The sequence below is a fragment of the Eupeodes corollae genome, chromosome 3 (assembly GCF_945859685.1).
Source record: "Eupeodes corollae chromosome 3, idEupCoro1.1, whole genome shotgun sequence".
NCBI lineage: Eukaryota > Metazoa > Arthropoda > Insecta > Diptera > Syrphidae > Eupeodes > Eupeodes corollae.
The window spans coordinates 68,591,720-68,607,253 of NC_079149.1; the positions used below are offsets into that span (position 1 = coordinate 68,591,720).

Genomic DNA, 15,534 nt, shown 5'->3' on the forward strand with positions numbered 1-15,534 from the left:
TGTGTCATATCATTTCGAAGGTAAAAGTGATTAAGTAGGTCTCTGTTTTCCAGGTCTTGGTTGGGGCGAATGCTAACATTCACCTTGTACACTTGCTGGAAAGCAGCTCCCACCGCCCCCACTTTTTCCTTCGCATCTTCAATTATGTAAAAGTCGTCGTCAAAGATGGTTTCCTCTGGATCTATTTGCGCTGTCATGAGTACGTCTTTGTTCTCTTCAGTTCTTTGAAGTTTAAGACACGGAAGGTCATTATTGTTTTTTTTCCTGAATATCTTGTTGATTTTGGGGAACATACTAGGGTCACTCGAATCAACTGACCGGATCTTGCGGTCCCAGTACTTGTTAATTGATAGCCTGTAGTTCTCCTTAATCAACAGATTGAAATTTTTTATTGACTACTTCAGTGTCCTAACCTCCAAGTCGTGTGGGTATATGTAAGTCGTCTGTACAAGTTTTTCAGTCTTGTCAGTAAGCAACTCTTGTGCCTACGTAGTGCGTCAATTGTCGCGTTTCTGTAAGCGTCCATTTGGTCTCGTTCTTTGTACTTTGGAATTGTCCGTTCCATCTTTCGTTTAATTGTTTCGTCCATCTGTTGTAAGTGTTGGTCAATTTCTGTATTCTCACTCGAACGAAGTTCTTTCGCTAAGGCGTTGGTGAAACGAGGCCAACGCATCTTGCTGTAATTGTAAGAGTGTGTTGCAACGTATTCTTCCAATTCCACGCGTTCGTTCGGAAGCTGCATTACAGCAGCCTGTCCGCAGTGATCACTGTCGTACTCGACTGTCTGTAAGCAGTTTCGAGGGTGATTACCCACCTTGTCTGTTACTGTCAGTCTGATGTCGTACAGCAAACGATTCAGAAAGGAGCCGCTTCTTGGATACGATGGCTTTTCGGTAGCCAGCAGGTGGACGCCATATTCAACGCTGTACAGATTCATCAAATTAAAAAGATGATTACCTCTGGAATTACTATGTTGATTTCCCCAATCTTCATGTTTTGCGTTCAAATCACCGGCCAAGATGAAATAGTTTTCTTCCAAGCTCAGTTTAAGTTCCCTGAAAACAATCTCGAGTTCTGATGCAAAGTAAGTAACCTGCAGAGCGCCAGCCGCATAAGCACAGTCAAACGCACTAACCATCACGCTGCGGGTACTACTTTGATAACAGTTAATCTGATTTATTTTGAGGTTTTTAAGTTTATGCGTGTAGCTTAATTTGTTTATGCAGTTTTAGCCGGAACTTTTATCGATAAAACGATTCTTTAAGATAAAAATAAAAAAATAAAAAATTTAAATTAAAAAAAAGATTTTGTTTTAAAAATAGAGGGAAACAAATATTCATCGGATAAAAAATCCAGAATTTTGAGTGATTTGAAAAAAGGAGCATCCCAAAAAGAAATTTCAAAGAATTATTGTATAAAAAAATCAACTATTTATAGAATCATCAAAAGTGGAAAGGTGTTATGCCATCATAGAGGAGGAAGGCCTCGAAGCACCACAGCAAAAGATGATTTAAAAATAACAAATTTCTTCCGAAGAAAGCCCACGGCATCAACCACGGAAGCATAAATTGAATGTAGGTTACCCATTGACCCATCCAATATCAGGCGCAACGCATTGCAGGCCGGAATGCGTGGTTTTCAGATAGCAAAAGAGCAATTTATTTAAAAAATTGGAGTCCCCAAAAATGGGAAATTGTATTGTTTTTCAACGAATCAAAGTTCAATATGCACGGATCGGGTAAAAAACAACATATCAGAAGGCCAAGAGGTGAGAGGCTAATTCCAAAATACACTAAAGGGACGGTCAAACATGGAGGTGGTTCAATTTTGGTCTTGGGCTGTTTCTCTGGTCAAGGAATAGGGAAAATTCGACAAGTTTAGGGCATAATAAAGTCTGAAGACTGTGTAGACATCTTTTGTTACACTATGCTGCCATATGCCCATTGGAAATGGACGTTCCAACACGACAATTATCTGTAACATAAGTCGAAGTTGGCCACAAAGTACATTACAGAAAAAAAGATTGAGGTTTTACCATGGCCAGCCCATTCCCCATGTCTAAACCTAATAGAGAACCTGTGGGAAATTGTGAAGAGGAGTATATGGAGCAACATTTTTTAGCGCAAAAGTGACCTATTCGCTAGAATTCAGAGACAATAAAATGACATTCCAAAAACGTTTATTAATAATTTCATAGCTTCGATGCGCACAAGATATACAGCCATTGTAAAAAATAAAGGGTACGCAATTAAAAATTAACATTTCCTTGTCTTGAAGTAAGAAAATAGCTTAAAATTTAGATGTGAGGTCTAAGTTGCAAAAGTTTTGCACAGAAATTTTACCAACTTTTAAAGTAATTAGTGATTTATTTTTTGTTTAAGTTAAGAGTTTTAATTAATTTTCCAGCAATTATAACGTAGTATCAAAAAAGTTTAGAAATCTAAAGAAAGAATTTGCCTGTTTGATTTTCTAAACAATTTTTTTTAATGAAAAATGTTTTAGGTTCTAGTTGCAATGTTTTGCACATGCCTAGTTATCAACGTCATGAGAATTTTTTACTTGCGATATTTAGGAACTATATGGCAAGTTTTGCATACGCAAAAAAATTCAAACGCAAAATTTTCATCAAACATGAACTTACGATGGTAGAGAATTCGACAAAAGTGGATCCCCCAATTTTTCTGTATTCCTTTTCTGGCCCCTCGAACCCAAAGCATTGGGTTGACTAACTTCAAATTTGGAAATTAAGGTTTTGAGCCAATTTTTTTATAAGACTAAAAAAACAGAAGCCCCAATACACATTTTTTGGTAAAACATCAAAAATTCGAATTTTTCCAAAAACAAATTGATATATATTTTTTAAATTTTCGCAATTTTTTTTCTTAATTTAGCTTCTTTCCATATAAAACATATATTTGTATTTTCCAGAAGGGTACCCCCCATAGAACCGTTATTTTGATTTTAAGATCTCTCAGGAACTAACTTATAACTTATGTAGGTAACTGCTCGACGATAGTATCAACATGGTCTTGGTTAGAGTCCGTCGTTCGCGACGTTTTTTCGTCGTCCATAGCTCAAGAACCAGAAGAGTTATCGACTTCAAATAAAAATGTATTTTATATACAGATAATATGGCAGAAAGATGCAGAAAGGGCTCTCAAGAAAATTGCGTGAGTGGTTTTTTTTTACCAAAGCAGTTTAAAAAATAGATGAACTTTTTGGTTAACCCTTAATATCTCACGAATAAATGATGGTGGAGACTTGAATTAATAGTATGTAACGTGATTCCAAACCATTATATTTTTCGAAAAAAATCCAAAAACTATCAACTTTCGGTTAAATTTTGAGGAAAAAAAAAACAAATCGACTGTTTTTCTTACATAAAATTAAAACTTAAAAGAAAATTTAACAAAAGTGGGTAAAAATTGATTTTCGACTCAAATATCTTTTCAAAACTTTGATATATTGGCTTAAAACTACTTCAATCTTTAAAAAAAATATTGTTGTCAACATTCATTAACATTTTGAGAAAAATCTAATTTACAAAAAATAAAAACCAAAAAAACATTAATTCTAAAACTTGGTAAAAATTTACTTTCGACTCAAATAGCTTTTCAAAAATTAAAAATATTTTCTTCAAACTTTTTTCATTTTACAGAAAATATTGTTTTTGATATTCAGTAATTTTTTTTATAAAAATCCAACAGTCCGTTTTTTCATAAAAAAATAAAATCTACAAAAAATAGTACGAAAATTTAGAAGAATTATGTTCGGTTCTTGATATCTCTCAAATTAATTTCATTCATCTAATTTGTAAAAAAATTTTTGGACTAAAAATCTATTTAACGAAATTATATTTTCAAAATAAACTAATTTTGTATATGCAAAATATTGTTATTAATTTTAAAATTGTTAAGAATAATTCAACTGACAACTTTTTTATAAAAACACGAAAACCTACAAACTTTTCAGCAAGACAAATCGACAGATGGGATGGGAAGTTATAAGTGTGGGTCGCATACCAGCATACCAATTTTTTTTACGAATCCAGTGCATTCACCATAATAAAAGTGACCATTAATTGGATGAGGTTAAAGTCCCCATCACTGACTCCAATTCTCCAATTATTACGATTACCTTAACCTTAGAAATACCAACTGTAGTAAAAATTCCCCTCTCAACTAAGAAAAACAAATCTAATTTCTCCTTGGAATAATATTTTTTAAATGTATAAGGCAAAGCTTTTACCACCCACCCACAACATCAGGAACAAAATGTGAATGAAAAAGTTATGACTAACTCACCATGACGATTGTTACATAATAAAATAAAACCGGTGAATAGTTTTGTATAACTCGAATAATAAATGTTCATATAAAAAGGAACTTCTAATTGTATACAGCAAACGAGATATCCAAATGAGAAAAATATTTATAAAATTATATAATTGGCAACATTAGGATAAGGTTTAGGTTTAGAGGTACGATATACGAACAAATTGAAGTGGTTGGTTACCCGAACGCCGCCTTTTGTAAATGTATATCATTCATTTATAGGATAAAATTGCCTTGCTCTGAGCTGCCCAATAATTTAAGGAGTTGCGTGCCATTCACACTTAATATTGCGTTTTTATATCGCTCTCAATTTACTATGAAGTGTATAGGCAGAGTATTTTTATTACCAGTGAATAATTGAGGTTTCCTTGGATGGGTGGAGGCGGAAATAAGTACGCTGTTCAGCATTTTGAATAATAACGGCACAAATAGCACGTGTGTGTAATTATTATCTTAATGATATCGTCATAAGATTTATTTAAGGAATTTTAAATGTGTGAATAATAATATTATATATACAGTACAGGGGGGTATATAATTTAAACACAATCATATCTCTGTTGTTTTTAAAATGGTTGTTTTGTTTTTAAAGGTGCTTGTAAAACAAACTTCAGTGTTTTAAAAGGGGCCTTTTAATGTAGGGAGCGATTGGGAAAGTGAAGTTGTTGATAGATTAGCTGAGTTTGATCTTAAGCAGATTAATAGCTTTTCGTATAATCTCGATCGCATCCTTGGTTTAATTTTTATCGACAAGGATCTTTGTGCCGATATAAATGTCATCTCTTCAACTCCAATATCCAAATCCCCCCATCATTTTGCACTTGAATTAAACATCAAATTTTATAACTATTTTAAAAATTATGGTTATGATTATAATATAATGGCGAGGTAACCTTCCACTTGTACACGCCACGTGATCCGCGGTCTTCCTCTACTACGCTAACCTGTGGGTGTGGATTCGAAGAGTTTCCGGGCCGGAGCATTGGTTTCCATGCACTCTATGTGACCCAGCCATCTTAGTCGTTGGACTTTTACCCTTCTGGCTAAGTCTATGTCGCTGTACAGCTCGTCGTTCCATCTTCTCCACCACTCCCCTTCGATGCATACGCGACCGTAAATCACACGTAGAACTTTTCTTTCGAACCGACCCAAGGTTCTTTCATCCGCTTTTGTCATAGTCCATACTTCTGCACCATACAGCAGGACGGGGATGATAAGGGTCTTATACATCGACACTTTGATCTTTCGAGAAACGACTTTACAGGACGTTGGGATGATAAGGGTCTTATACATCGACACTTTGATCTTTCGAGAAAGGACTTTACAGGACGTTGTCGATTTGTTGTTTTTTGGGTTGTTTCCAGGATCTGCCGTAATGTGGAATTTGATCGACTGTGGACTTTCCTGGTCTAAAACCACACTGATAAGGACCTATCAGGTTGTTGAAGATGGGCCTTAGACGTTCACATATTACGGCAGAGAAAATTGTATAGGCGATGTTAAGTAGAATGATTCCTCAATAGTTGGTGCAGTTTCTTCAGGATCGGGCAAACAATACTGAGGTTCCATTCATCGGGCATATGCTTTCTTCCGATCATATCTTACAGATAAGTGTGTGCATGCTCCTAACCAACTTATTTCCCGCTGCTTTAAAGAGCTCAGCATTCATTTCATCCGCTCTAGCGGCTTTATTAGACTTCAGCTTAGATATGGCAATCTTTACTTCGTCTAAGTCGGGAGGACGGCATTGTTGGCTTTCGTCGTCTATGTTGAATGGATAATCCTACCAGACTTCGGAATTCGGTTATCGTCGTTATACAGTCTGCAGAAGTGGTCTTTCCATATCCTCAGCATTGACTGCGGTTCCACTATGATGTTTCCACTTTCGACCTTGCAGCCTTCTTCGGTTCTAGTTTTATGTACCTGTGAATTTGGTTTCACCTGTTCATAAAACTTTCGAACTTCATTCCGGCTTTTAAACCTCTCAACATCTTCGACCGCACGCTTCTCATGCCCTCTCTTTTTCCGTCTGAGAAGTCGGTGTTTCTCTCGCCTCTTCTGCTCATAGAGCTCATGAGCAGCTCTCGTCCTTTTATGCAGTGCCACTTTACGTGCCTGTTTTTTGGGTGCATTTGCCTGCCGACATTCCTCATAAAACCGGGGGTTCCTTGTTGGTGGCTGCTTGAAACCCAGCACATCAGAGGCGGCTTCTCTGATTGCATCTTGGCAATGTTGCCACTGGTTTTCGATACATTGTGTTAGCGGCAGAGAACTTCGTGAGATGTTACTTGTAACTCGGTCGGAAAAGGCTTTGGCAATCTCCTGTGATTGTAGCCATAGTAAATATCACAGTTTTGCATCCTCTTTTTGCCCGGCCCATTCCATCGTATTTCCTGTATGGAGGTGATGTCTTCTTTAGGTCTGTTAAGGGACCTAACATTCCACGTGCATATCCGAAGTTCGTTGTCCTTAATTCGTTTGCGTAGGTTGTCAACAGTAAATTCGTCCGTATCTCAGGCTTGTTGGTGCTTCGCGGAATATACAGTGTTTCAAAAAATAATAGAAACAAGTGTGCTCATCATTTTCGATACACAATATTTCTTACCCATTCACTTTTTTGTCGTTAGTCTTTTTATATTTTAATCGTATCTAATAATGCTCTCAAATGGCATATTTAGCTTGTGATGGAAACAACTTTTCGTTTTCACTTAGCGGTAAAAAGTTTGAGGCAAATGATGATTTCACCTTGAAAAATAATAGAAACAAGCTAAGTGTTATTCTAACGTAGGGATAAATTTTTGTGTATGCAAATACGCGAATGAGTGGCGCATCCTAAAACAAAGGACCGGAGATTGTAAAACCGAAAAAAAGACGAGCTGCGGTGGAAAATTCAAAAGGAATGGTACTCCATAGCCGTAGAGACGTGTGTCAAATTGGTGAATTCGATGGGCGAACAGTGGACACAGTTATTAATAATTAGGGTGCCCTACAAAATACTCAAAGAATTTGAAATACTTTTACTGGTAAAAAAAATACCAATCTCATTTTGTTTCTATTTTCTTTTAGGATGAAAAAACATAATAATCACAATTGTTGCATTATTATGAATCTACCTGTGTAGTTTTTATTTTCCTAGTCTTCGCAAATACGTCTTTATGTATAAAAAAGAATGAACACGTTGTTTCTATTATTTTTTTCATCACTCTATAGTGGTGTCCCAAAAAATTAGAGTAAAATCCTTTTGCTATAATTTGACCACTTGGTTTATATAATAATGATGTCGTAGTGTAGCTTTGGAATGCAAATGACATAATAAACATTGGTCGATAATATTAAGTTTTCTAAAGTTAACAATAGTTTTTAAAGAATACACTTCAGATGTCCTTAATTCGAATCTCGCCTTTAAACTTTTCTATCACATCTGGTTTTAAAATATACACCTTTAAAATTGCTAAAAACTACCAAAATGGTGTTTTTGAGCCTAAGTTAAGATTTTAAATATCTCTTAACAATAAATTGTATAATTATTTTGACAAGTACAAATCTTTTCTTTTTAATTAGTTTCTGGAAATTATAATTAGTTATGAGTAGGATAACCAAAAATATGTCCTAAAAAACTAGTTTTAAGTCTTAAAAATTAAATATATGCCCTCAAAATATGCTCAACAAATGTAAAAAATGTTTATAGGAAGCGTTATTTGCTTTAGGAAATTAATAAATAAGAGCAATACCAATCAAAAAAGAAAAATTAAAACTCTTCGTCACTCTAACTTTTTGAAGATAAATAAAACATCAAAAAAACAAATATAACAAAGCAAATTCATTTTTGAATAAAACAAAATTTGTAATGTCAGCGATCAGTAAGACAATTTATTGCAAATTCTATGTCTCTAAGAGTTTTTAATCTGGATGGAGCTTTTAAAACATTTTTTTTTCCATTTTTGTATAAAGCGGTCAAAGTCAGCATATTTACTTTTAATTTTTTCACATACTCTGTGAAGCCCATGTGCGAGACATGTAACATGTATTATTTTTGGGTAGAAAACTTGAATAGCTTGTGCCGCTTTTACCACATACGGAGCATTATCTGATAAAAAAAGTAAGATCGAGTCTTTTTTAAAATCTTCACCCAGAATTCTTATGATGATTGAGTGATTCGTAATTTCCAGTTTGTATCTGGATCCAAAATTCAAATGATAACATTTGCAACATATCGGTTTGCTGCGAATGTTGTCTCGTTGAAACCCATAAAACATCGATTTTTTACTTTGTTTTTGATTACATCGATCGTTTTTTTGTACAAGGAAGTTTGTGCTAGGTATATTTTTCAAAAAAAGAACGAATACTTTCATTGCGAACTTTGAACAAGGGTATATCTGCCCCCACAAATGCACTACACAAATCTCTTTCAAACTCAGTATGTTTTGAATCACTCGAAGACTGTCTATATAACTGTTGCGTTTCATTCTTCGAACCTATATAAACAAAGCATTTTTGTTTTTATTGCTTTACAAAAACAAAGAAAAATATGCAATAATATGCCTTTTGAATGCAAAAATGCAAAAATATATATTTTCCGTGAAATATGCAAAAATATGCATGCGAAGATTTTAATGAAACGCATTTCTATCACAGTTTCGTGTTAATAGTGATGTTAACAAAAAATATGTTCGAACATATTTTTTGGTTGCCCTAGTTATGAGGCTTGATTTAAATCTATAAACTTTTTTTTATTACTTTAATTGTTTTGGAAAATAAGTTTTGGACTTAGTTTTGATGGCGCTGAGTTTGAATCCAAAATCTAATTTAAACTATTTGTTCAAATTTTAAAAATACCCGTTTTCAGCTTTTTTTAAAAGTATTTTTGAAAAGGTGCATTTCAAAAACTTGATATAATTGAATTATTTAAAAAAACTTATTCGATACAAGAACAAAACTTACTTCAAATCACTATGCCTTATTCGATTCAGCGTTATTTTTAGGTTTTTGTAAGACAGGTGAAATCTAACAACTTTTGAAGTAGTATAAATATTTCCAATGAATATGAAAGAAAAGGATTATAGATTTGGAGAACCATCACGGATTCTGTTGAAAAAAATCTACTTTGTAAATTTAGACAGCCTCAAAATGCCTTTTGTACGTGTTTTTTTTGGATTTTATAAAGTCATTTCTAAAAAACTTGACGTGATATATTAGCTTTAAAATTGGATTTAAACTAAGGCCACCAAAACCCACCGGAAAAGTGCAATTTTAATGCCAGTAGAAAAATTTTCTCCACGAGTGTGATTAAAAGGCATTCTGCTTGTTTATTGTTGATATTTTGTATCAACATATAAGTTGTTCCTTGAGGTAATTGAAAAAAAAATGAATAAAATACTAAAACTAACCTGTTTGGTGTCTATCAAACAATATAATTTATTGATAAGGTGAATTTTAAATGAAATCAATATACACGCATAGAAAATCATTTCGGGAACGCGGCCTACTTTACAATCTTCAACAACATGTCGAAAATATAATTGAAAAATTTAAGGTATTTAAGCCCGGTCATTACTCAATAAACCGTATTTCTTATACAAAATGCAGTTTTAGAGATGATACTAAAAGATTATTTATTTTTAACTATAAAAATGCAGAAATAGTTTGTCCAATACCGCAGAAGTCATTTCAGTAAACATATCGATAATCGATCAAAAATAATTTTAAGTAAATCCAGCTATTCGGTGTCAAACGTCAGTCAAGGAAGGGAACAATAACAAATCCGGCTGTCAGAGTATTTTTCGTCAAATAAATTATATCTTAATTTTAAGTACCTTTCTATTCATTATTCGAAGAGCTTACATCAATAGTCCGTCATTCCGTGAACGTATTTAATACATTTAATTATTGATGAAAATAACAAAGAAACCTCAAATATGTTCCTATTGACAAAGTCGGATCGCATTTAAGATGGCCGCAGTGCCATATAATCAAAGGGAGTTATTACTTGAAATCGGTATTTCGTAAACGGTCATTTCGGGGACGTTCCCGGACATGATTTGACGTATTTTCCTTGAAGAAGATTTTGTATGTATTGCTTTCATTATTGCTTATTTAATATAGATACATAATACACCCATTTTATAAATCAAAGCTTAAATTATGTGCTTTGTTTTGTTCTTCTTGATTTTATCAAACTTAAAAAAACGTTATGGAATTGATGGTTTTTATAGATATTTAATACTAAAAAATATTTATAATAAAGGATGGAATTCTATGCGCTGCCCTGTCAAAGTTTATTAATATACAAATTTTAAAACAGTATAAGCCAAAAGTCATCATTTTAGCTTGCAATTTTTTTTGTCATAGAACCAATTTTGAAATTTGAAACCTTGGTGATTTTGAGCCTTATAGTTTTTTTTAAATCTTTTTTTAAATTTGAATTATGCATTAAATATGCTTATAAATCCTTGTGTTAGAAAACTAACTTAACCAAAGATTTTTGTAACACGACTTGTTCCTTATCAAGGCATTGATTAAAGTTAAAATAAAGATAACATTGTCGAGCTTGAAATGTATTCCAATTGGGGTTTTGGTGTGAGGCCAGAGTTTAAAATGGGTTGTTTGTACTAAAGAAACAGTTCAGCACTAAACGAGTATGACCAATTATATAATTATCAGGAAATATTATTATTAGGGACTATTTTAATTAGTTTTAAGTTAATGTTAAGCTTAAGCTGAGACACCAAATTTGTGAGATAACGCTGAATTATATTGAATTTAACTTAACCGTTGGATGTTTTATCTGCTAGTGCATTTCCTTAAACTTTAAACATCTTGAAATCTAAAAAGTTTGTTCTGGAAAAGATAAAAATAAGTTATTTTCATTTCTTTTCATGGTTTGTGTGTGGGTCTTTTGTGAAATGCATATAGTAAAGAAATCATTTAAAATCTCTTAACTTATTTACGTCAAGAAAAGAGTATTTACGCCGGGACTTGTTTGCAAAAAAAATCTAACAGCAAGTTAATTAAAACCTGCACATCAATGAAAATGTATTAAGGTCGTAATTTTACAATGATGTCTGATCTGCCAGTACAAAAAGTGTCCCAAATGTCACACAATAGTGTGATTAGTCAGAATTTTTTGGCATCATTGTTTAAGACATCTAATATTTACTGAAAATTTTAATTATTAAAAGAATTTGGACCGAATGTGAAAGCCGTGTCAATAAACAATTTTTCCTTGAAATTTATTTGGGCATTGTTAGCTCATTGAATATTGTAGAATATTGTAGTCAGCAGATATTGCTTTAGCATTTAAATTTAATGATATTGCATCTTTGCTATACTTAAGAATTCTATTATTAAAGTATTTTGAACCAAATTAAAAAGATGAATGAATTTCTTAAAGGTATGTATAATGTACATGTACTTAAATACATATTTTTCTTCTTTGTGAAAGGCATCTATACACAAAATTTTCTGAAATTTAAGCTTCGTACTATTCCTAAAATATCTCCGAAACCTTAAATCATTTCTGAGAGAAACAATACAGCCTCTCGCTGCGCCACCACCATGCCCATCCGCAAGCCATACTTCATTAATCCTTCTACATTTACGCCGCATCCCTTTTGCTGCCACTTTTATCTGCTCCAAATCTCTAATGTCATGTTCTTCACTTAAAGATAACAATCAAAACAATCCCATATGACATTGTTCATGTCCTATCCACAAACTCCAGAAAGGAAAAATAAGCTATACGCTTCTCGTTTTTGCTTTTACTATGAAGCAAGTTGAGGGATATTTTTTTATTTTATTTTGCTGTTATACTCAATAGGGGTAAATATGACCTTGCGCATATCCTCAAAGCTTTTCGAAACTCTCTTCAAATAAATTATAACACTTTAAGAACATTCAATGTAGTTTCTATAAGCAGGAAGTCACTTTGCCATCCTTGCAAGTCCTTTAGTCACCATTTGAACGTCATACTCTTGAATTCATCATCTAGCGAGTAGTTGTTAAGTACATATTTTAAAGCATTTTCTGTATGAATGTACAGTGCAATAGGCAACTAGATACACATAGATACATCAACATACACAAAACTTACATAAAATGCAACATTCTTATAACATCTAAAGATATACCTTTTACACTCCATTTCCAAACGCTCGCCTTCAAAAAACTCATACAAAACAACAGATCTTTTGTGAATTTAAACGTAAGAGAGTTTTCAAAAGTGAATACAATTCTATCGGAAAAAGATAAAATAAAATGTGCCACGAAGTATCCATAATAGTTTCTTTTATTTTCAGATAAGAGATATTATATCATTTTCACGAAAATCGAAAATAAGTTTTAAAAAAAATCCACAAAGGATAAGAGTGATTTTTTATTTGTGCCAGTGTGTTTGTGTGGGTCTCTTTTTCACGTCAGTCCCTAAAAAAGTATAAAATTAACAAATAAAGTTTTGCCAAAAGCATCGCTGATTAAGGAAACAGATTCATCAACATTCAGTAAGGATGGGCGATAGCCGAAGGAATACTGCAACAGAATTCAGTTACATCCTTCAGAGACAGGTATGTACCTATTCCACAATATGAGCAAATTATATTTGTATTGTATGTGAAACTTTTAGAAAATCATTTTTATGAATCTTTTTTGTCTGCTCTCCTGAATTAAGCATTTTGGAATTCTGCTTTCAAATCTTGCAAAGGTACCTTTGAAGATAATTTAAATGGATAAGTTTATATAGGTTTGGGTAACGAACAAACGTTACGTTGTTGACCAATGACTTGAAAGGTGGGTCTTGAAGCCTTATCATTTGTGATGAAAAATGAATCTTTTAACTATAGCATTTAATACTTTTTCTAAACGTTCATACATGGTATGCTTATAACCAAAAATATATGTAGATTTTGTTTGTGGTTGGCAGGTGGTTAAACTGATTAGAAAATATTTTGCAGCTATATTATGCTAAATTAGTTTCCAACACGTAACGTAAAAGATGGTATAAAGTATTTATTTGGTAAAGTGAAAGTTATAGTAAATATGATGTACCTACACAATATGGATAAAAAACTCAATTTTATTCGGAAGGGCCTGCTTTTTGTTTTCAGTATATTGTTGACTAATAGAAACAGATTAATAATAAGTCAAAGTTTAACAAAAATTTTTGAGCAAACTTCAACCCATATAAAAATGAAGACAACTATAAACATATGTGTGTATGTATATCTAAAAAAATTTACGAATACTTATTTATTGAATTTTTAATCAATGTACAGTAAAACCCGGATAAGTGCCTGACCATAAATGCCTAGCTTTAAGAGGTACTTTTGCGGGTTAGGCAGCTATGAAAAACCCGCTTAAGTGCACATAAGCACTTATCGCTGTATTTACAAAAATACAAACAAAATGAAACGAAAAAATAATTCATTTTATTTAAGAAATAGAAAAAAACATTAAGAACATCAATTGGCTAGTATTGATAACTTATTAAAAACCGAACTTTGTATTAAAGAAGTAAAATAATCTGTTATTTTGGTTTGTGTTGCGTTATGGAATCTGATTTTAAGCATTTTTTCTTCAATATGCTCGATTTCACTATCATCCGTGTTGTTATGCTCAAAAAATCTTCTCTGGATCATCAGCGCTTTTAAAGTTTCCGTAAAGCTGGGCGGTTCTAAATCTTCTTCATTATTTTCAACATGTTACTCATCTTCTTCTTGATCTTTATTATTTACTTCTGCTATTATTTACTACTCTGATAAAACTCCATAACACAGGATATTGTCATCGCACTGGAAATAGGCTTCAAAAATAGTTGGATTTATTGGAACGCCCATATTACTTAGACTACGTCTTCACTGCCTCCATAGTCTTCAGCAGAATCTAACTCGTGAATCAAAAGAAATCCAGCCTATAAGAAAATAAGAAGAAATCATAGTGTCAAAATTCTATACAAAAAAATATGACTAATTTAGCTAATCTTTGAACATAAGACATACCTTCGAAAACAATTTGATATCGCATCACGTTTCACAAGCCACCAAGCTTGTCAAACTGTCCTCGATTGCCAGAAACTATTTTCGGACTATTATTTGACGGTACTAGGCCTTAAAGCAGTGAATGGTGCCTTGATCGAGTGGCTGCAAGATCGAAGTGGTGTTTGCTGGTAAGAATTGTTTGAATGTTCCATCGACATTGCAGAAAAAATGAAGAGTGAGTCGACTTTTATCAATTTGTCCACCTTAAGGAGTGCTACCCTTTTATGTTAAAGTACCATTTGGTAAGGCTTTGAAACAAAGGCCACTTTTGTCTACATTTAAGATGTTACAATTTTCGTACATGGAAATGCTCCTGAAACATCTGTGTCAGCCACCTTACCTTGAATTTTCTTGTATCTTATAATTTCTCCTCGCTTCCAGCGCCAAAGCCAGCCTCTTGTTGGCTCAAGGTCTTCATTTAATTTAACAGACAAATCTTAAGCCTTGTTCATTCCACTAATTATTGCATTTTGATATCGCAAACCATTTAGTGAAAGCTTTCTCTACTTTTCATTAGAACTCTTTCGCAAACGTTTTCGGTTTACAGTGACAGCTACCTAATTAGTCTCCCCCATTGTAGTAGATTAAGATTATTACTTTTTTATATTTAAATTAAAAGCATAAAGCATAAGGAAGCACTAGATGAAAAGAAGATTTTGTCTTTTCCTTCTGATTTTAATTGTGTACTTAAAAGAATTTTTTTTTCAGGTAAATTTCAATTTAAGTATAAAAAATAAAAGGCAATTAAACCGCGAAGGTAGTTAAGCCATAGGTACTTTTTAGATGAGTTTTACATGAAAAAATCCTCAAAATGTTGTTCTTTAAAAGAACAGGTACTTATGTGGGTAAGGCACTTATGCGATAGGCACTTATACGGGTTTCACTGTAGCTAATATGAACATTTCAACAGAATATAATTAATTAAATTTGACATACATCCCACACTGGTTGCTCCTTATTGGTTAGTCTGAAAGCAATAAAACGTTTATGCAATTTTAATGTTTTAAAAACAAACAATTTAATAAAGAGATTCATCAATGTAACGCTATGTTAAAAAAAAAACAAATTGTTTGTTTATTTTTTATAGAAAACTGAACTAAAAAATATAACTTAAAATTTGTAAACATTGATGTTCGACTTTTAAATAAAATATTTAACAAAATGTTATAGTT

General features: G+C 32.8%; 1 protein-coding gene across 2 annotated transcripts in view; it reads left to right on the top strand.

The window, feature by feature from the left end:
* Positions 1 to 12,293: 12,293 nt before the first annotated feature.
* Positions 12,294 to 15,534, top strand: part of LOC129949632 (putative sodium-coupled neutral amino acid transporter 11) — a 123,807-nt gene continuing 120,566 nt past the window's right edge. Inside the window, exons 1-2 of one of the 2 annotated variants that reach the window (XM_056061203.1) lie at positions 12,294 to 12,534; positions 12,629 to 12,892. In XM_056061203.1, coding sequence (XP_055917178.1) covers positions 12,836 to 12,892 — 57 coding nt within the window. In that variant the 5' untranslated portion in view covers positions 12,294 to 12,534; positions 12,629 to 12,835. The remainder of the gene's footprint in view (positions 12,535 to 12,628; positions 12,893 to 15,534) is intronic. The other variant, XM_056061204.1, reaches the window with a different exon arrangement.